The following is a 23,741-nucleotide window of genomic DNA, read 5'->3' as shown; positions in this document are numbered from 1 at the left end:
GCTTAAGCTGCTTTTTTACATTCCCTATGCTTCAGTTTCTTCATCTGTAAAGTAAGAACAAAAACAGTATCTGTCTACCCACCTACCTGCCTATCTACAACAATGCACTTTAACACTTTAACAGGGTAAAAGCTCAACAGGTATTAGCTTAATTATGAAATTCCTCTTACAGGAAGAAAACATCTTGTACCTGCATACATCTGTATAAACTTCTAGAGATATAATTAAGTTTGCATATTTTAAACTTTAATTAACTGCCAATTTTCCCTCAAATAAACTGAACCACGATGCTCTCCACAATATACCCTCAATAAGACTACGCATAATCTTTTAAACTTCTAGATTTCTTCATGCTAAGTGCTACAGATCAATATATAGTCAATATCATTTCACACCAACACATATTGTTCTGCTTTTTTTCCGCTTTAATAGCCATATAGTATCACAATGTCATACAGGAAACTGAGACTCAGGAGGATGAGGTAATCTGTCCAAATCCACTAATAAGTAAGTAATCAAGCCAGAACTCACACACAGCTGTGTTTGATTTCCAGAAGCAATATATAACTCCTACAACCCTAATTAAAGAAAAAATAATAGGAAGAAAGGAATAAAAGGAAAAAAAAATCTGACTCTAGCAACCACTGTATCTACAACAACACATCATACATATACCAATATGTTATTTACCTGGAATTTAGACTATCAGTCTTACCATTCTAGGACACTTGATCTAAACTTTAGATGAAGGAAGAAGGAACAAGATGACAGAGGGTGATGACAAAAAGATTTTCTAATAAAATTATATATTCCCTGAGTTCAGCGCACCTTAATTATATAAATCATTTTAACCAGCTTGAATGTCTAATGTGCCAGCAAGTCTGAAGTAGAAAATCAAGAGATAAGATGAAATACAGAGAAGGCACAATGAAATAAACAACCAGACAGAAGGAAATTATGATGAAAATATGTCAAAAGAAAACAGAAGCCAACTGGAAGGAAATCCCACTGGCCAAATAAGAGACAATTTCAGTATCAAGATAAACACAACTGAACAGGATAATTCATTCTATAAAACAGGAAATCATAAGGCCATATATTGAATGTATTGAAATCATTTGATGAAGATGATAACAGTTTCACAGTACCTCTTCCCAAGGAGAAACCCAGAAAATACCATTTAAATAAACGATCTGAATGAATATTATCAGTAACAAGATAAAACTGTGTGCCACTAGACAGAACACAATAGGAAGAAACAGTGCCACTTCCGTGATACTACTCCCAAACACGCTTTAAATTGAACCGAATTTCGAGGAAACATTAGACAAACTAAACTGAGGGACACTCCACAAAACATTATGGACTCTCACCTTCTAAAGGGTCGAGGCTATTAAATTTAAGCAAAGATGAAGGAACTATTCTTCTAAAATGAAGGAGAATAAAGAGACACAGCAAAATACAGTATACAATTCTGAATTCAATCCTTCTACTAAAAAGAGCATTGCTGAGAAAAATCAATGAAACTTGAAATGTGTTTGAAGATTTGAAGGGAGTATGATATCTATCTTAATTTCCTTATTGAGATGAATTTACTGTGTATAGCAGAAAAAAACACAATAAACTATTCAAAAAGGATGGAGTACTGTATCAATTTCCCCTCAACAGGTTCAGGAAAAGTAAAAGTTCTTTTAATTGGCAACTTTTCTATAAGGTAGAGCTTGTCAATATTGTAAAGTTTAAAAATAAAATAAAAGAAAAGAATTCAATAACTCAAATATACGTCTTACAGAGACAATTTCAGAAAATTTACCGTAAATTTAATATAAAGAAAAATCTCAAGTAAATTAGCCGAAGGTTTCTTAGAACAGAACCAACAAAATCAGCAATCTACAGTCAGCTCTCTCAAGCTGTCAAGACAGACACTTAGATGAATTCCTGAGTCTGCCAGAATTCACAGATTCCCACTTTCTCCACAAAGCCTGGCACATATTGACAGCAGGGGAGTGAAAGATAGCCATCTGGAAGAATAAGTGATTTCTAAGTTGCAACAAACAAAAGAAGAAAATTATTTAATATGCAACTTGCTCTAAACAGTCAGCAAAAACAAGGCCGGGAGCTGACTGTGACTCAGATCATGAACTCCTTATTGCCAAATTCAGACTTAAACTGAAGAAAGTAGGGAAAATCACTAGACCATTCAGGTATGACCTAAATCAAATGCCTTATGATTATACAGTGGAAGTGAGAAATAGATTTAAGGAACTAGATCTGATAGAGTGCCTGATGAACTATGGACTGAAGTTTGTGACATCATACAGGAGACAGGGATCAAGACCATCCCCAAGAAAAAGAAATGCAAAAAGCAAAATGGCTATCTGGGGAGGCCTTACAAACAGCTGTGAAAAGAAGAAAAGCAAAAAGCAAAGGAGAAAAGGAAAGATACACCCATTTGAATGCAGAGTTCCAAAGAATAGCAAGGAGTGATAAGAAAGCCTTCCTCAGCTATCAGTGAAAAGAAACAGAGGAAAACAACAGAATGGGAAAGACTAGAAATCTCTTCAAGAAAATTAGAGATACCAAGGGAATATTTCATGCAAAGATGGGCTCAATAAAGGACAGAAATGGTATGGACCTAACAGAAGCAGAAGATATTAAGAAGAGGTGACAGGAATACATAGAAGAACTGTACAAAAAAGATCTTCATGACCAAGATAATCACGATGGTGTGATCATTCACCTAGAGCCAGATATCCTGGAATGTGAAGTCAAGTGGGCCTTAGAAAGCATCACTACAAAGCTAGTGGAGGGGATGGAATTCTAGTTGAGCTATTTCAAATCCTGAAAGATGATGCTGTTAAAATGCTGCATTCAACATGCCAGCAAAGTTGGAAAATTCAGCAGTGGCCACAGGCCAACTTGAAAAAGTCAGTTTACATTCCAATCCAAAAGAAAAGCAATGCCAAAGAATGCTCAAACTACCGCACAATTGCACTCATCTCACAGGCTAGTAAAGTAATGCTGAAAATTCTCCAAGCCAGGCTTCAGCACTACGTGAACCGTGAACTTCCAGATGTTCAAGCTGGTTTTAGAAAAGGAACCAGAGGAACCAGAGATCAAATTGCCAACATCCGCTGGATGATCGAAAAAGCAAGAGAGTTCCAGAAAAACATCTATTTCTGCTTTATTGACTATACCAAAGCCTTTGACTGTGTGGATCACAATAAACTGTGGAAAATTCTGAAAGAGATGGGAATACCAGACCACCTGACCTGATTCTTGAGAAACCTATATGCAGGTCAGGAAGCAATAGTTAGAACTGGACATGGAACAACAGACTGGTTCAAAATAGGAAAGGGAGTACGTCAAGGCTGTATATTGTCAAACTGCTTATTTAACTTCTATGCAGAGTTCATCATGAGAAACGTTGGGCTGGAAGAAGCACAAGATGGAACCAAGATTGCCGGGAGAAATATCAATAAACTCAGATATGCAGATGACACCACCCTTATGGCAGAAAGTGAAGAGGAACTAAAAAGCCTCTTGATGAAAGTGAAAGTGGAGAGTGAAAAAGTTGGCTTAAAGCTCAACATTCAGAAAGGTAAGACCATGGCATCTGGTCCCATCACTTCATGGCAGACAGATGGAGAAACAGTGGAAACAGTGTCAGACTTTGTTTTTCTGGGCTCCAAAATCACTGCAGAAGGTGAATGCAGCCATGAAATGAAAAGACTCTTACTCCTTGGAAGGAAAGTTATGACCAAACTAGATAGCATATTCAAAAGCAGAGACATTACTTTGCCAACAAAGGTCTGTCTAGTCAAGGCTATGGTTTTACAGTAATCATGTATGGATTTGAGAGTTGGACTGTGAAGAAAGCTGAGCACTGAACAATTGATGCTTTTGAACTGTGGTATTGGAGAAGACTCTTGAGAGTCCCTTGAAGTACAAGGAGATTCAACCAGTCCATCCTAAAAGAGATCAGTCCTGGGTGTTCACTGGAAGGACTGATGCTGAAGCTGAAACTCCAATACTCTGACCACCTCATGCAAAGAGTTGACTCATTGGAAAAGACTCTGATGCTGGGAGGGATTCGGGGCAGGAGAAGAAGGGGACAAGAGAGGATGAGATGGCTGGATGGCATCACCGACTTGATGGACGTGAATTTGGGTGAACTCTGGGAGTTGGTGATGGACAGGGAGGCATGGGGTCGCAAAGAGTCAGACATGACTGAGTGACTCAACTGAGCTGAACAGAATGTAATATTAACATTATTCTTAAACAATCTTAATGATTATGTTGATAATAGCATTGAAACATGTATTTTATCATACGTGAAACAGATTGCCAGTCCAGGTTCAATGCATGAGACAAGGTGCTCAGGGCCAGTGCAAGGGATGACCCTGAGGGGTGGGGTGGGGAGGGAGGTGGGAAGGGGCTTCAGGCTGGGGGACACATGTATACCCATGGCTGATTCATGTCAATGTATGGCAAAAACCACTAAAATATTGTAAAGTAATTAGCCTCCAATTAAAATAAATAAATTTAATTTTTAAAAAATGAAATGATATACAAACCCGTCAACAAAATATCATAATTTTTAAAAACTAGATTAAAACATCCCTTTTTAATGCTGAAGCTACAAAATTTAGCAAAGTTAAATTCCTGCTTAATCTTTAAACTCCATTATAATGCATGTATTTATAAGATGCTAAAACAAAAGGCTATTTTTTTTATTTTATTTTATTTTTTAACTTTACAATACTGTATTGGTTTTGCCATATATCGAAATGAATCCACCACAGATATACATGTGTTCCCCATCCTGAACCCTCCTCCCTCCTCCCTCCCCATACCATCCCTCTGGGTCATCCCAGTGCACCAGCCCCAAGCACCCGACTCATTTCATATATGATATTATACATATTTCAATGCCATTCTCCCAAATCATCCCACCCTCTCCCTCTCCCACAGAGTCCAAAAGACTGTTCTATACATCAGTGTCTCCTTTGCTGTCTTGTATACAGGGTTATTGTTACCATCTTTCTAAATTCCATATATATGCGTTAGTATACTGTATTGGTGTTTTCTTTCTGGCTTACTTCACTCTGTGTAATAGGTTCCAGTTTCATCCACCTCATTAGAACTGATTCAAATGTATTCTTTTTAATGGCTGAGTAATACAAAAGATATTTATAGTACCTGTCAAAAGATCTGAACTGCACAGGCTGTTCAGCAGAGAGATCACCAAGAGCTCCAAGGCAGGCTGGTGGCAGAAGGGCAGGATCCACAGTGACTCCATCTGCTGGTATGTTTACTAAGCTTCGGAGAATGTCCTTCACGTTGACATTTTTTGAAACTGGAACTGATGGTGCAGCCTTGCTATCCGATTCATTCCCTCCATCACTTTTGGTTTCCTGAGATTTACTGACTTCTGAAGAAAGAGTGCACAGTGCCTCGTTGATGGCATCGGGACCGGCACCGACGCGCGGAGGCACTCCAGGAGCAGCCACGTCTGCGCCGCTGCCTAGCCCAGGAGCTGTTTCTCCCCCAGTGCCTGAGTTCCGCCTTGGAGCAGGTGATGTGCTTTCAGATTCCTCCACAGATGCTGGAGTTAATGGGCTTGATGCTGCTGGTGAGTCCTCTACATCTTACCCAGAAAAAGAAGAAAAGTAAAAATAAAAAAGATTTACAAATAATTTTAAAAAGGTACATTCACTCCTAATTGTTTTAGATTATGAAATATACAGCATGTTTTAAAAGGCTAAAACAAATTAATCTATAAAATGTACTGAGTAAATATACATATAGTGAAATAGTTTAATAAAATAGTAATAATAAATAAGGTTAGCAAAGTATCTGAGAAAACCCCAAACTGAATATGACATACCAATGGGTAGCAATACAGGATTGAAAGCCATTGGTCTACAAGAAAAAGTCCAAAATCCTTAGGGTATACTCAAGGTTCTTCAATAATATAAGTCTGCTAGGATGTAAACTTCATCAGGGTAGCGAATTTGTCTTCATTAACACTTCACCTCCAGCACCAGTGACCATGCCTGGGCCTCCAACAATGCCCGGCAAGTACTAGGTCCACCAGTAAGTATTTTCCAGATCACTATTCATCTCCAACTTCATCTCCTGCTACTCATGCCATAATACATACACAACACAAAATTGCTTACAATCTGCTGTATGGGCTTCTGTGCCTTATACACGGCATTTTTTGAGATAAGAGTCCCAAGACCTCTACCTCAGACATAGTTTCTACTAGAAAACATGTTACCAACCCTATATGGATGAATGATTCAATGAGCTTTAAAAGACAGTCCCACAAGGAACATCACCTTTTCTATTTGATTTTCATTCCCTCCAATCAGGTGTTGATTCCATTTCAACAAAAATGCTCCATCTTGCTAAATCCAATGGCAATTCTCGACCTAACAGCTCTTGACATAACAGGAACAACTGATTATTCCTTCCAGGCTAGTAACACTCTTCCAGCTTTTCACATACCTTACTGTGATTCCTTCTTTACTTCCTTCACTTTTCTTTCTCCCTTATTTCTTAACTTTGTGGAATTTAGTACTCAGTTCTTAATCCTTTTACTTTTTATATCAACATTTATATCGTTAATGGTCTCATTCACTCTCCAAGTATTAAATATCACTATTTCAATCAATCAATCAAATTTAGATTGTTGTATGTAACACTACTTTGCCAACAAAGGTCCGTCTAGTCAAGGCTATGGTTTTTCCTGTGATCATGTATGGATGTGACAGTTGGACTGTGAAGAAGGCTAAGCGCCGAAGAATTGATGCTTTTGAACTGTGGTGGTGGAGAAGTCTCTTGAGAGTCCCTTGGACTGCAAGGAGATCCAACCAGTCCATTCTAAAGGAGATCAGCCCTGGGATTTCTTTGGAAGGAATGATGTTAAAGCTGAAACTCCAGTACTTTGACCACCTCATGCAAAGAGCTGACTCATTGGAAAAGACTCTGATGCTGGGAGGGATTGGGGGCAGGAGGAGAAGGGGACGACAGAGGATGAGATGGCTGGATGGCATCACCGACTCAATGGTCATGACTCTGAGTGAACTCCGGGAGTGGGTGATGGACAGGGAGGCCTGGCGTGCTGCAATTCATGGGGTCGCAAAGAGTCAGACAAGACTGAGTGACTGAACTGAACTGAATGTAACTGCCTACTTTACATTTTTTTAATATGTCTAAAAGACATCGCAAACACAATATATCAAAAATTAAATTTCTTATCCTTGCCTGAGTATGTTTCACCTTCAGTCTGTCCAACTGCACATTATAATTATTCTTGACTACCTTCCATATTTCACATATGCATGCCTAATATTTTTAAATACTGCTTTCTCACCATCAGAATATATGCAAAATCTCACTGCTTCTCACTAGCCCTACAGTTACCACCCAGGTCAATACCCAAATCACCTCCTGCCTAGATTATTGCAAAATACTCCTAACTGGTTATGTTAGACTGTTACATTAATGGATCTCTAGGTCATGCCTCCTGGAATTCAACCCCTTGAGTAGTTCTTGAGTATGGACTAGGCCTGACTTCAGTTCAGTTCAGTTGAGTTGTTCAGTCATGTGCGACTCTTTGTGACCCCATGGACTGCAGCACGCCAAGCCTCCCTGTCCATCTCCAACTCCCGGAGTTTACTCAAACTAATGTCTATTGAGTTGGCCATCAAACCATCTCATCCTCTGTCATCCCCTTCTCCTGCCTTCAATCTTTCCCATAATCAGGGTCTTCTCCAATGAGTCAGTTCTTCGCATCAGGTGGCCAAAGTATTGAAGCTTCAATTTCAGCATCAGTCCTTCCAATGAATATTCCAAAATCTGAATATATATGAATATTCAGGACTGATTTTCTTTAGGATGGACTGGTTGGATCTCCTTGCAGTCCAAGGGATTCTCAAGAGTCTTCTCCAAAACCACAGTTCAAAAGCATCAATTCTTCGGCACTCAGCTTTCTTTATAGTCCAACTCTCACATCCTTACATGACTACTGGAAAAACCATAGCCTTGAGTAGATGGACATTTGCTGGCAAGGTAATGTCTCTGCTTTTTAATAAGCTGTCTAGGTTGGTCATAACTTTTCTTCCAAGGAGTAAGTGTTTTTTAATTTCATGGCTGCAGTCACCATCTGCAGTGATTTTGGAGCCAAAGAAAATAAAGCCTGTCACAGTTTCCATTGTTTACCCTTCTATTTGCCATGAAGTGATGGGACCAGATACTATGATCTTAGCTTGCTGAATGTTGAGCTTTAAGCCAACTTTTTCACTCTCCTCTTTCACTTTCATCAAGAGGCTCTTTAGTCCTGCTTCACTTTCTGCCATAAGGGTGGTGTCATCTGCATATCTGAGATTATTGATATTTCTCCCGGCAATCTTGATTCCAGCTTGTGCTTCATCCAGTCCAGCATTTCTCATGATGTTCTCTACATATAAGTTAAATAAGCAGGGTGATAATATACACCCTTGAAGTACTCCTTTCACTATCTGGAACCAGTCTGTTGCTCCACATCCAGTTCTAACTGTTGCTTCTTGACCTGCATACAGATCTCTCAGGAGTCAGGTCAGATGGTCTGGTATTCCCATCTCTTGAAGAAATTCCCACAGCGCCTGACTTACTTACACCCATGTGGCAGAAGTGACAATGGGCCAGTTCAGTACCCAATCTTTAAGAAGATCTAAGAGTTTGTGCATTCTCAGAATTCCTGAACATCTCGGAAAGCAGTCTGGCTACCTTGCTGGTAAGATTATGTAGAGAGACCTCCATATAGGAGATAAAGGACCTCCAAACTAATGGAGTAAAACAAAGGAATTTAGCTGAGAGTAGCAAGGTCCCCTCCACACAACCCCAGCCTAGTCACTTTAGTCCATCAGCCCTAGCTCTTGGAGCTATTCTAGCTGAGGCGCTAGATAAATGAGTAGAAACGTTATCTCAGACTTTCCAACCCCAGAAACATCATTTAGAGCAGGAATTATTACCACTGTGCCTTATCTGAAACAAAGTCACGGAATCATGATAACAAGACTAAAACAGGTGGGAGTTTTCGCTTTGAGGTAATCTGTAACACAGTTCCATAACTGAAACTCCACTTTTTCTTGCCATACACGATGTAATCTTAACAGAATTCCACATTCTACTTTTTAATAACGTACATCAATTCTAACTCCTGTACTCAAAGCCCTCCAATAATTTCCCATTCTCCTTGGAGTGAAAATTCACACTCCCTTTCTCCTGGTTATTCCTGATATATTTCCCCACTCAATTTTTATTGTCTTAAGACTTAACCTCTTCTAAAATACTATGCAATTTGTTTCATTATATAAACTCATTTTCTACTTATTCTCCTGGAATACAAGCTCCATGAGGGCAGATTTTTTGCTTATGCTCATCAGTAATGAACAAGTACCTAAGAGGTACCAAATGAATACTGATTGGATAGAGAAATCTCCTCTGTTGGGGAGGAGCTACTCCTATATTAGCTGCTTCTCTAACTATACATCTATAACTGGCAGCTAATATTATACATAACGCCAATTATTACACTTATTTGTAAACAAATATATCTTATAAGAGAATATAAGTTATTCTTCACAACAAATGCTGAGTTAAAAATGTTTAATACTTTATTCGTAAACCATAATGTTTTCTCACTTATTTTTTAATTAGATGACTCACTTAAAACAGCAATCACATCTCAGGTGCAATTAACTACAGGGTCCTTAAAATACTTCGTTATTAATAAAACTAATTGCATGCTCTCATTAATGTATACACAAATGGATTTAAATTCCAGGATGAATATTTTAACTGCCGTAAGTAGGTAATGTTTTACTTGAATTTTGGATGCCAGATAATAAAATACAGAAACTTACCAGGGAGTGACAAATTTCCACATTCACTACCAGTTTCTCTAGACTGGCTATGCCTTTCATTCTGGGGTTCCAAAATGTCTCTGTACTTCGAGACCATAAGAACAGAGATAAAGTATACAACTGCCAAGGCTAAAAATTGTGCTTGTTTGCTATCCTCCTGGGGAGAAAATAAAAGGAGTTAACCATGCCACTACTAAGTAACACGTTCGAATCTTATTTTACAAGACAACATTCAAATACAAAACACATTCACGAATCTTTCGATATACATAGAAAATAGTAATGAATTCACCTGAGCAAAAATTGAACAAAGACTCTTGAAAAAATGCCTGTATATGTTAGTTTTATGCTTGTGAAACAGGAGAGAAACGCTGGCTCATTTTTTTTACATTAAGTAACTCAATCTGAAGAGATATGTCCTAATATACTTTATAAGATTAATCAAATAGCAACTGTAATTATATATGAACCATTATTTTTACTTCCAACCATAAGAATTAAATTATGTTTTAAGAAAATCAGAATAACAGTTTTCCTAAAAGACAAATGTTGGAGATTATTAAAAGTGAGGTTATCAGAGACAGAACTAGATGCTAAAGAACTTTTCAAGAGTATTTCAAAGGAATATAGACAACCAAGTGACTAGGACTTAATATAGTGTCTGGAGAAAGAAAAGAACAAACCAGGCTGATCTCTAAAGAGGTTCAGGCTTCATCTCAGCTCTACAGATCACCTATACATATCAATGACCGCTTCACCTAATAAAATTCCCCATTTTCAAAGGAACATTGCACACATCACGAATTTTGATAAGTTTTCAAAATACATTTGAATCTAAAGGAAAAAGTCAAAATTTGTCCATCAAATTCTGAAACTCAAGTAGCAGATAAATTTAGGATAAACAAAACAAAGAACATGGTTGCCTAGGAGATAAATAAATGGAAACAACTGGTACAAATAACGCTTTAAAGTTACCAATTAATGATTATCAAAAGTTTTGGACACAATTTCAGAGAAAAATTAAATATCAGAGTCTACTGAACATATCCACTTAACAGGATTATTAGATGTATTTATAATCTGACAAGAATCTTTGGTAGTTTTTAGGTTCATCTGTAACACTTTATTAGTCTTGATGGAAAAGATATGTTCATTTTTCCTTTCTTAATGTACCCTTTTCTCCAGAAACTCCTATGTTCTTCTGCCACATAATCCTACCATCTATTACAATAACTGCTACCAATGGTAACAACATTAACAATGTAGGCAAATAACTTGCTTGGGCTTCTTAATGTTTTATAAATTATTTCTACCTATCTAAATGTTCAAGCTGGTTTTAAAAAAGGCAGAGGAACCAGAGATCAAATTGCCAACATCCGCTGGATGATCGAAAAAGCAAGAGAGTTCCAGAAAAACATCTATTTCTGCTTTATTGACTATGCCAAAGCCTTTGACTGTGTGGATCACAATAAACTGTGGAAAATTCTGAAAGAGATGGGAATACCAGACCACCTGACCTGCCTCTTGAGAAATCTGTATGCAGGTCAGGAAGCAACAGTTAGAACTGGACATGGAACAAAAGACTGGTTCCAAATAGGAAAAGCAGTACGTCAAGGCTGTATATTGTCACCCTGCTTATTTAACTTATATGCAGAGTACATCATGAGAAACGCTTGGCTGTAGGAAGCACAAGCTGGAATCAAAATTGCCGGGAGAAACATTAATAACCTCAGATATGCAGATGACACCACCCTTATGGCAGAAAGTGAAGAGGAACTAAAAAGTCCCTTGATGAAAGTGAAAGAGGAGAGTGAAAAAGTTGGCTTAAAGCTCAGCATTCAGAAAACGAAGATCATGGCATCTGATCCCATCACTTGGCAAATAGATGGGGAAACAGTGGAAACAGTGTCAGACTTTATTTTTTTGGGCTCCAAAATCACTGCAGATGGTGATTGCAGCCATGAAATTAAGACGCTTACTCCTTGGAAGGAAAGTTATGACCAACCTAGATAGCATATTGAAAAGCAGAAACATTACTTTTTCAACAAAGATCTGTCTAGTCTAGGCTATGGTTTTTCTAGTGGTCATGTATGGATGTGAGAGTTGGACTGTGAAGAAAGCTGAGCTCCAAAGAATTGATGGTTTTGAACTGTGGTGTTGGAGAAGACTCCCGAGAGTCCCTTGGACTGCAAGGAGATCCAACCAGTCCATTCTAAAGGAGATCAGTCCTGGGTGTTCATTGGAAGGACTGATGATGCAAAGAGTTGACTCATTGGAAAAGACTCTGATGCTGGGAAGGATTGGGGGCAGGAGAAGGGGACAACAGAGGATGAGATGGCTGCATGGCATCACCAACTCAATGCACATGAGTTTGCGTGAACTCTGGGAGCTGGTAATGGACAGGGTGGCCTGGCGTGCTGCGATTCATGGGGTCGCAAAGAGTTGGACATGACTGAGTGAATGAACTGAACTGAACTGAAATCTTTATTTAGCCCATTAGCATGTTCAGTGTTTAGTAACTACAGTATGAAGTATACAGGGTATGCCTGATTTATGCCCAAATAAGAAATATCACATAGATCCTTATGTTTAAGACCTAGCTCCCGAAACAAATTTGTTTTCAACTGTAGCTGTCATTTATTAAATACATACTGTGAGTCAGGCACTGTGCTACAGTCATTAACCCACATACATAAAATGAGGCCTACAGAAGTTAAGTAATTTACCTAAGGGCACACAGTGAATGCAAAAGCAAATCTGAACTCAGATTAGAGTGATTAAAAACCGTAGCTCTTAACCTCTAGGTAATGATTTATTTATATCCCTAATCTTAGGTAATTTCCTTTTTCTTCAAAGTTTGCTTATGCTAGAATAGGCTCTGGATGTAGCCTGGGAAATAAGCTCTTTTCTCTTTTCTAAAAGTCCTATAAGGTGACTATATCACTTTTCTAATTACCAAAAAAATTAAAGTTATTTGTTACTTTCAGAAATGACATGGTAGACATGGAGACGCTCTAATTCTCTGTCCAAATATTGTGATATAATAAGAGGCAGAGTAACGTGTATTGATTTCATTTTAAATGCTATAGGAAAGTCATCAGAAAAATTTTAATGCCAGACTTACTTCACTTATTGTAGATTTTTAAAATTCATTTTAGGAAGTACAAAGTTATAGGGCAATAGACTCAACAACTACTCCAAGAGAATGGGGAGAGAAGGAAGCAGCAATATTTGGTTCCACAGTAGACCACAGGCAGTGGGTTTCGAAAAACACAAAGGTGATGCTTTGTTAATAAAAGGAATAATACAGTTACCAAAAAGCAAAAACCTGAGATCCAGAGAGGGAGCATAATTAAGTACATACAGATGTTAGTTAAGATGAAAATTTGAAGTATGGTTGACATGACAATTTCAAGAATCAGATTCCTTAGGCCCTTCCTCAACTTTTACCTATCACTATCTGTGGTTTTAAGCAGATAATTTAAGCTAATACTGCTATCTTTCTCATACAAGTATTCTGTGAATTAAAGGAGATAATATATTATCAATCATCCAGTCCTATGCTTAATATGAAATAAGTGTTTAAGACTATTAGCTATAGCTAATAACAACTACTACTAACAAATTGCATACTTCATGAAGAATCAGGAGTACACTAAAACAACAGAGAAAGGAAAATTAAAACTGAAGTTATAAAGTTTATTTTTAAAAAACTTATGTGTAGTATAGAGCAGCCTAGTACTCAACACACAGTAACAGTTCAGTGAATGTTAATGATAATATTCCAAATCCAAGTGAGTAGGATCACAAATGATTTTAATTTTCATGTTTATGCTTTTTTATACAACATTACAATTTCTACATGAAATTCTGCCATATTATGTATCAAAATTAGCTAAAACAAACCTATCTTTCACCTTTAAAATACTTAAAAAATACCATAAACAACATTTCGTCATGTACTTTTTTTTTTTTAATATAAATTTATTCATTTTAATTGGAGGCTAATTACTTTACAATATTGTAGTGGTTTTTCCATATATCGTCATGAACTTTATATCATATAAAACTTTGAAAGCACAGGTTCTGGTGTTTGACTGATGAGTTTGAATCCTATCATTTTCTAGCTCCATTAGCTTAACAAGTGACATGAACTCTCTGTGCTTCAAATTCCTCATTTATAAAACTGGAATTACAATGTACACAACTCAAGAAGTTGTTGGAATTAACGATAATACATAAAGCACTTACAATGCTTACTATCTAATAATGTATTGTTATCAGTAGCAACACTCTGATATATTAGCTCCATGTATATAAACAATACCTTCTAAGATTCAAAAATCATTGTCAAGACAACTGGTGTCTGAGTCTTATTTCTACTTGATGATTTTATATCACAAAAAGTGTTCACTCTCAATACTGTGGGCCTAGGAGGAAATATGTATCAGCTAAGAGAATATGTGAAAGAAATACTGTAACTTACTATGTCTCTGAAGACAACTGCCCGAAGTCGATTAATATCCATGTCTTGTAAGAGCCTGTCAAAATCTCTCACTGGAGATATACCACCAGTTACAAGGTCCACTGGACTCTATTTAAGACAAAACATATAAACATACATTGCACAGACATTCTAAAAAATAACACACTATTCCATGGGCCCCAGCTTGTTTTCCTCCTCCTCCTCGCTTCTGTTTTTGGGTGTCAGGACGGAGGTGGGGGGTATAGAAGGGAGCCAACAAGCACGTGAAATGCAAACTGACGTGTCTGGAGGGAAAGTATCATGCACACAAGGAGAGTAAACGTTTGGAAAAGCAGACAAGATGAAGTATAAGCAAATCTTTACTGTATACTCAAACAAATATTTGAAGGTTATGTCCACAGACTAAAATAACTATTTTAGGACTTCTGTCAGATTTATTTAACTTTATGTTGAAATGAACAAATAAATTTAAGATCTTAACTGTAAAATAAGAGAATGCTTTCTTATTTAATTAATTATTCCACAGGCTTACCTTCGCAGCAGATTTCCCAGTGGGAATCAGGCTGTGTGCCATTTTCTGGCTTTTTCCTGCTTCGCCTTTACTTCTCAGCTGTGACTGCTGCTGACACTCTAAGCAATTCCTTACTGCCACTGCACACACTGCAATTTATTTTAAGAAAAAACTGTATTTAAGATTATGGGACTGACAAAACCCACCTAAATAAGTTGCATAAGATTTTATTTGAAACAGATCACCTTCAGCAAATTCCTAAAATATCCCTGGGCTTTATCACCCACTGTTTGTTTGCTGACTCTGGTAGCCAATCTATAGGGCCCACTGCTAAAAGAGAATCAGTTCAAGAACCTTAAGAAACACTAGACTGTTTCTTAGATCTCACATAAGTTACCTGAAATAATCTTTTACGGAGGAAAAGATAGGGAAGAAAAAATTTCAAAAGTGAAGGAAAACAAAGTAAATCACATTGCCATCAACTAGTCCTTCTATTATCTTCACTAAAGTACAATAGTTAAACTAGAAACCTGCACGTTTTTCTTAAAATTTTTAGGATTACAGCATGATAGTAACAGGGACTGATAGAGGGTATAGCATTAAAGGGAATATTTATTTATAAGGTCTATCTTTTACTGGCTTTCATTAAAATAGTTCAAAAGGTAGGGGACAAAAAGGAGATTGTGATTAATATACAATCCAAAATTACCTCTCTAAACTTCTCACTTATCAGGCAGTTAACTCAAGTTATTCAGATATTAACTGTGAATTTTAAAGAATTAGGTAATACACAATTGTCTATGAATTGATTCATAGCATGTAATCATCTCCAATCCCAGCCAAATTGGTAGCCCTAAAAGTATTTGTCTCCACAAGAATGGGAGAGCAAATTAGGAACAAAATAGCAAACGTAAGTGATAACTTCAAGTACCAGCTGACTCTCATACAGCTACTACACACGGAATTGAAAAAGGAGAATATTCAGAAAGGTGCCCAAAGAGAGCCACAGAATTGGAAAAAGAGAAGGAACACAGTGAAGAGGGAGGGAGAGAGAACATGGAATACACCTCTGTGCAATCTGGGGTCAGGCCCAGCAAAAAACGTTCCAACCACTTTTGTCAGAGGTTGTACAGCATCAAGTTTGGGTCTGCGTTACAAAGCTAAAAACCACATTTGAGTGCCTAGTGTCAGTCAGTCTCAGCGGCACAGTTTACTCTTACTGTTGCCATCTGACCTCCTCACTTCCAACTTCACAAACACAGGGGTGAGGCGACCAGGGATCAAAACATCTGGACTGCTGTGACCAAGCTCACCAGGTTCTATTAAGTGGTCCTGAACAAGGAGAACATGTGGTGCTGGAGTACACTGAATTCTTTCTTTATTTTCTTCTATAGTTATGAAAACAGAGGGAGACAGAGTATTCTCCTAGTTTCTGAATTTAATACTTCTTGAGTATAGAGAAGCATTGCTAGTGTAGGCTTCTACTTTCGATTCTATAAGTGTACTCTTTTCAGGAAGTGGAGAGGCTTAAAAAATGGCATATACAAAGTAATGGGTTCTAAATATTTTAATTATATTATTGATATAAAGTTTAATGGTGTATCCTATAACAGAAAGAACAGCAATACTAGTAAAACTATATTCAAATTCCTACTCTGCCAATTTAGAGCTTCTGAATTTTCATTAAGTTAACTAACTTCTTTTATCTCAAATTTCCTCATGAATAAAAGAAAATACAAATGAATGAATGGGAGAAAACGACTGCTGACTCAATGTGAAAATCAGAAATGACACATAACAATAGTAAATGATAGCTTTTGTTTTGTCATGCTTACCATCTGACTCTTAACTAAGATTTTAAAACAACTCCCTAAAAATAGTATACCAAGTTCTTTAGAGTACCCTGAGTTTAAAAGTACTTTGAATGGTATTTTGAGTGAAAATAATCATTGTACAAAAAAAATCTAAGTACGTCTGAATATCTAAGTGTAGATGTTGTTGCTAAATATGGGAAAATATTTTATTAACTAATTAGACTTTCCACTTTTGATATTATATTTTCATAGGTACCTTATTTCTAATCTGTCTTCACATGGCCATGGTTCCTAAAGATTTTGCTTTCATTTCTTAGTCCCCTTTTCTCCACCTGCTGCTGCTGCTGCTGCTGCTGCTAAGTCGCTTCAGTCGTGTCCAACTCTGTGCGACCCCATAGACGGCAGCCCACCAGGCTCCCCCGACCCTGGGATTCTCCAGGCAAGAACACTGGAGTGGGTTGCCATTTCCTTCTCCAATGCAGGAAAGTGAAAAGTGAAAGGGAAGCCTCTCAGTCGTGTCTGACTCTTAGAGACCCCACAGACTGCAGCCTACCAGGCTCCTGCATCCATGGGATTTTCCAGGCAAGAGTACTAGAGTGGGATGCCATTGCCTTCTCCGTCTCCACCTACTTCTCTCCATTTAATAAGCAAATAAATCATCAACAAAGTCTCAGTATTTACAACTAGATACAGGAAACATTCTGCATAGAGAAAAATAATTTTTCTTCACCTAAGGAATTTCAGATATCACTTAAAAACTCAAGGAAGAACTGCCTCCAGGAGAAGAGCAGATTTTACCACAACTTATTTTATCACAACTTATTTGGATTAATGGCTACACTTGAACAATGCTAGTTTAGAACCTTGCTACTGAAGTGTGTTTCTAAGAGAAGCAGCATCAACACTACCTGAGAATTACTAGAAGGACAATTTTAGGCCTCATCTCAGACCTATATAAGCTAATCAGCATTTTAACAATATCGTCTGGTGATCCATGTGTACAAATCACATCAAAATTTGAGAAGCACTACTTCAAAGCAAAAGGCGACTGGGGGTTGCAGGGAGTAATGCTGACCAGAATCAACTTTGTAGAATTTTCAAAACATATCCTCCTCCTCGATCCACCCTTATAAGTACTACTATAGCCAATGCATACACAGTCCTTTACTCTTTGGAAAGTAAAAAGTATCATAAGACAAATTGCCTAGCACATATTTTCCCACCAACAGGGGAAAGAAAATATTCAACTTAATATGTCTGTATTAATGAAAATTTAAGTAAATTCCTAAGTAATGGGGTTTAACAGCTCACCTAGTCGGAGACTCTGACGCAAAATTCCTCCAGATGACATATTTTTTTCAGCTTCAATTTCAGTGAAGCCAAGAGAACTTGCAAATATAAGTACATCCACAAGGCTAATTAATCTCTGTAAAAATGTCACTGAGGCTTCTATTGAAAGCCCTTGAGTAGGTTCAATATTCTCCAGCTCATGCTGTAAGGAATAAATTTTGACATTTATATATATATTCTGATAAAAATCCAATTTTATGAGATACATTTCCCAAATTTCTAAATTTTATAAAAAGTTTGGCTTTTATAAATCTAGTTCAACAGAGGAATTTCCTTATCATTTCCTCTAAAAAAAAAAAAAAAAAAAAAAGCACACATACAGGTGAAACACTGTCGGTCATATTCCTCACTAACTAATTCATCCCTGATAATTAACCATTCTTTAGTGCCATCATTCCTGGGATAGAGTCTGAGGTCCTTTCAAGTAATTATAACAGATTCTGCTGTTTTTGAATTACAGAACCTATGATGTACAGTAACCACCAAATTTAAGTTTTAATCAATATGAACATACAAATCATGTTTTCACACCAATTCTACATAGTAAAGTCCTTACTGTAGCCGATGTAGCAGCTGAAAGCAATGGCAGTATACCCCCACAAGCCATGACCATATTGTCCATCACTTGAGAGATGAGATGAATTGTGTTGTGTACAAAGATGACATTATCACTGCTATTCACGAAGTCCATAACTGTCTTTGTTGAATGGCTGTCCAAAGATAAATGATGTTTACTCATAATGCTAAAGAAAGGAAATCACATTTGCCTACTTGAGGGAAGGGAGGATAAGGGGGTGCTTTTTTTGCCTCATCTTGAAAGCTGAGGAAATATAATGATGCAGCAGGCATTTTGGGGGGTGTATACTTCCTCAGAATATGTAGACCATTCCATATCAATGGTTACTATCTGTGCTGTTTTTCAGTTCTGAACAATAAATACTATTGATCTCACACTTAATATAAAAGTTGAACTAAATTACCCTAAATTAGGAGCAAAATTTGAAGCAACAAAAACTAAGAGGTAAATGGGGCTACATGTGCTATTAAAAATGAATTTTCTAGTAACATTTTCTTAGATAATGCCATGGAATGTTTTTAAACAGAGTAAGAGTAGAATACAACTAACAATAAACAAATTAGGCACTTTTAAAAATCATAAATCACACAATGGAGGATAATCTAAAATACACAGACTTTTTATAGTAAAAACACATTGGAAAATTAGATATTTTATCTAAATCCTATTTTTTTACTTCTTCTAGAAATAAATGCATTTGGTAGACCTACATTCAGGCAAATTATATGATATAAAATATGTCACAGAAAATCATCAGCAAATATTTTGAAAGAAAAAATCTCTGATTTTCAAGTTTTTGTACTCTAATACAATACCTCACTTTTGTAAGAGAATAAACATTAATTCAATAAAACCCTACCATAGAAATAATTTATATCCTACTTTTGAACCAAATGACTACAGTTAACTACAGAATGTTAACTAAATAAATTTCTTTGAAAACAAAGACTAAAATTTATATACATCTTCTATAATAAATAAATGGACAAACCTTCTCCACATCTGTATGTCTGTTTCTATTGAAAATAATAGGTCAGTGAGCAAACGCTGATGCATTTGAGACCATCTGAACTCAGGAATACGGAACATAGACCTGGAATCCCTCCTTTGTCCATTAACTGTGTCGGCTGTTCCTTGCCCGGGCTGCTCCTGTTGCCTTGACATCTAATAGAGAAAGTTAAAAAGAGTAATAAAGTAAGTTCAACTGCAAAAGAAGGCATTAACATCTAATACAGTCTATGCAATTCATCTAACAAATACTCACATTTCAAGACACTAAGAAACCAAATCAGAGAAAAATTATTAATGAAGAATAACAATGATACATTTAAAGCAAAGTTACAAAAAATGCTAAACCAGCACAATTCAGCAGTAACTGGCCTGGAACCATGTTAGTGTTATCACCAGTTAATACAGCATTTTATACATGAATCAAGAAGTTTTGGATTTTCAGTATTGACATAAAAGAAAGGCTGCATCTAGATTATAAATTAGCTAGAATTAAGAAAAAACAAAAATAAAGACAAAAGAATGAAGACCAAACCAATAAAAAAGGAAGAAGGAGAGCAGTAAGAGTTGAATCAAGTGGGAAATGACAACATGGAATCTCAGTGGTTCATGGATCCCTCTGAGATACTGGTCAAGAAGAAAGCTATGCCTCTAAATCTCACAAAGGCTCCTGCCGCTCACAAACAGACCTCATGGAACAATTTTAAACTGCATATTTTGTACATAAAATTATACAAAGCAGGTGTTCTGCAGGAAGGTAGCAGAGAAACTAATGTCGTAACTACGACTGGGGTCATCAAATAAAGGGTAAAAGGAAAGTATTTCCAATGTTTGCTTTATAAAAGCTAAAAATAGGCTAACAGTGAAACCTGAAAGTAGTAACTTTTAATGATACTGTAGTGAAACTAACAATAAAAGCTGCCATTTAACAAACTTACACTAAAAATCAAACCCTGCTAAAGATAAGAAATAAAATCTTCATATTCACCGCATTTATGTAATCGCAAACAGTTTATCAACCAACTTTAAAACAAAATAAAATGTAAGTACATGCACTTGTTCTATTTCAACTCAATGCAAATACAGTTCAAGGAAATAATAAATATAATCACCTCAAGCGCAGGTTGAGGAGGCTGGGACACTTCCATGTTTGTATTGGCTTTCAATTCCAGTCTCTCAGTATCTGTGGCAACACTGGAAACATCCAACTTAGCAATCTTATGCTCAGAAGTAGTAGGAGACTCAAAGATATTCCCATGAGAATCACTATTTAGTTTGGTTTCTCCAGTGGAGTTAGTCTTCTCCCGTTCCTCCAGCGTATGAGCAATGTCCGGATGTACAGCTGCGTGGGAGGCAGTCACATCTGCTGGGGTAGCTGAAGCCCCTGGTGCTGTCATAGGCAAGATTCCAGAATCTTCAGGATCTTGAGTTTCACTGTCAGTCTGTTTCTTATTTACAGCCTCTTCCTCTTGAAATATTAATTTATGGACATTACTAAACACATCCACTCTCTCACTGGCTTCAGAAGCACCTGGAGACAAACTATTGTCTTGGGGCTCTGTGGGGAGACTGGCTTCCTCAATAGGACTACATTCTACCTTCAGTTCTACATAATCATCATCATCTTCTTCCTCTACTATAGACTTATCTAATAATTCTGGCACCTCTGAAGCATCTTCTTCTGAAGGAGAACTGATGGAAGCAGTTACTTCATTGACAGTCACTGTATCTTTGCCGGTTGTGAAAGAATCAGAGGAAATGGTTGCAGCTTCTGTTATGTCAGAAGATCCTTCTAAATTATCTGCATTAACTGTTTCATTTATCAGTGTTTCTTCTAAAGGGACTTCATCCAGTAACTCCTCATTTTCTGGCCCAGTTGTCCTTTCTTCATTAGATGTAGCAGGAATTTGCAGTTCAGTGTTGGATGCAGATTCTACTGAACTTGTCTGTCCAATACTTGACTTTTCATCACTATTTCTAGTGATATCAGAAGACACAGGAGAATCCTTTGTATCTGATTGTTGGGATCCTACAGAAACATTAACCTCCCTGCTAATGCCAGAGACTGCTTGAACTGGACTTGAAGAACAATGCCCTGTTTCTTCATCAACTTTTCCCTGGTGTTCCCTTAATATACTGGCAAGGTTTTCTTTGTGTATTTCAAAAGTGACCTAGAGGAAAAATATACAAGGAGTCAAAATACACACAAAAAATAAATGAACAGAGCAAACAAAACATAAAATTTAAATGTTCAATTTTTCCAACACATGGTTTATATGATGCAAGAGATAATTTTCCTATAATATCAAATGATAAATAAAAGGTAACAACCACAAAAATCTAAATCATCAAAAAAATTACAGCTAATCAATGCTAACAGGTAGCATGGCATCAATCAATAACAAGAACACAGTTATTTAGATTATATTTTTAAGACATATGTATAGGAAAACAGTACATTATTCTACTAACCTGTATAACTTGTACCAGGATCTAAGTATGAACCACTGGAAAGTGCTCTGTGCACTATGTAATATATTGTTTAAGAAGCAATGAAAACACATTTTCCCATGATTTATTCTCAGCAGAGATCAAAAACATCAGTTATGTTCACTTCATATATGATGCAAATTATATACTTAAATATTATATATATTATATATTATAGCTCTCTCTCCATTTATTTAGCTATGAAAACAACTTCATACTAAGGTAAAGAATATAAATTTTTAGCAATGAAATAAAAAGATCCAACCATTCCCCAAAGGTCAAACATAGTTTTCGAAGCTGAACTGATCACAAATGGTCTGAAAGTTCCAGTTAATTCACCCATGCAATTCATCCATCCACTTGTAGACCTGTTATAAGAGATTACTATATACTCAACCCTGTGAACATACCCATATCATGCTTATTAGCATTTTGCCCAACTAAATGGAAAAATTTCAAGGTTTAAGTATAAAAGAGAGCGCTGTGATTTTAATGTCAAAGGTTTATGATGTTATTTCATCACATATTATTACATTATAGCCACCACTGGAATCTTCCCTGGTTGCTCAGAGGGTAAAGCTTCTGCCCACAATGCAGGAGACCTGGGTTCGATCCCTGGGTCGGGAAGATCCCCTGGAGAAGGAAACAGCAACCCACTCCAGTACTCTTGCCTGGAAAATCCCATGGACGGAGAAGTTTGGTAGGCTACAGTCCATGCAGTCGCAAAGAGTCGGACACGACTAAGCAACTTCACTTTCACAGCCACCGTTATGTGACTGTCACTAGCACGTTTCAATGTGAACATCACCCAAAAAAGTAAATATAATACATGCAGAAGGTATAGGCATAATTAGAGTTTATCAATGCTAAAAGTGTTTATGTAACCTATATTATTATAATAAGCATAGTAAATTGAACCTTGTAGTCAACAAACCTTTATTGAGCCCTAGTACGGGAGGATGATGGTAGATAAAAAAGAAGAAAAGATGATTTTTCATGCCCAAAGATTCACAGGCCTTTCTGAAGGCCTGTGAATGCAAGTATGTATGCAGGCAGATATAATACAAACAAAACTATAAATAATGCACAATGTACACAGTTCCTTCTATAGCTGTTAACTGGCCTTTACGTATGACAAGTACAGTACAGTCTTGCCATAATGGAGTATAGTGAAAGTGTTAGTTGTCAGTCATATCCGACTCTTTGCGACCCCCACGGACTGTAGCCCATCAGGTTCCTCTGTCCATGGGATTCTCCAGGAAGGAATACTGGAGTGGGTTACCATGCCCTCCTTCAGGGAATCTTCCCAACTGAGGGATCAAACCTAGGTCTCCCCATAATGTGGTATACCTAAAAATAAAATGTTTAGGAAATAAATATTTTCCAATTTTGAATATGTGGGGAACTTTTTTGAGTATTTCAAAATGAAATGCTTATATTCAACACTAAAGAGTCAAATGGCATAATAACATTAAAAAAATATCAATTTCTTCAATGCCCAGAAGGCTGATATCATCTTTGAACTAAGTTCTTTAATTGATGAATTCCTCATTTATTCATCCGAGAAAAATTTACTGAATTATCTACA

The 23,741-nt window shown here is 36.8% G+C and overlaps 1 protein-coding gene across 8 annotated transcripts in view; it reads right to left on the bottom strand.

The window, feature by feature from the left end:
- LRBA (LPS responsive beige-like anchor protein) overlaps positions 1-23,741 on the bottom strand; it is a 757,794-nt gene that overhangs the window by 563,594 nt on the left and 170,459 nt on the right. For 6 of the 8 annotated variants that reach the window (XM_070770117.1, XM_070770116.1, XM_070770115.1 and 3 more), the window contains exons 23-30: positions 20,776-21,834; positions 19,647-19,819; positions 18,635-18,788; positions 18,040-18,220; positions 14,936-15,063; positions 14,404-14,511; positions 9,918-10,074; positions 5,203-5,650 (exon numbers count right to left, since the gene is read on the bottom strand). In XM_070770117.1, coding sequence (XP_070626218.1) covers positions 5,203-5,650; positions 9,918-10,074; positions 14,404-14,511; positions 14,936-15,063; positions 18,040-18,220; positions 18,635-18,788; positions 19,647-19,819; positions 20,776-21,834 — 2,408 coding nt within the window. The remainder of the gene's footprint in view (positions 1-5,202; positions 5,651-9,917; positions 10,075-14,403; positions 14,512-14,935; positions 15,064-18,039; positions 18,221-18,634; positions 18,789-19,646; positions 19,820-20,775; positions 21,835-23,741) is intronic. The other 2 variants (XM_070770118.1, XM_070770120.1) reach the window with 1 other exon arrangement.

Source organism: Bos indicus, chromosome 17, assembly GCF_029378745.1.
Source record: "Bos indicus isolate NIAB-ARS_2022 breed Sahiwal x Tharparkar chromosome 17, NIAB-ARS_B.indTharparkar_mat_pri_1.0, whole genome shotgun sequence".
Taxonomy (NCBI): domain Eukaryota; kingdom Metazoa; phylum Chordata; class Mammalia; order Artiodactyla; family Bovidae; genus Bos; species Bos indicus.
The sequence above is the reverse complement of the archived record's forward strand: the minus strand, read 5'-3'. Positions and strand labels throughout refer to the sequence as shown.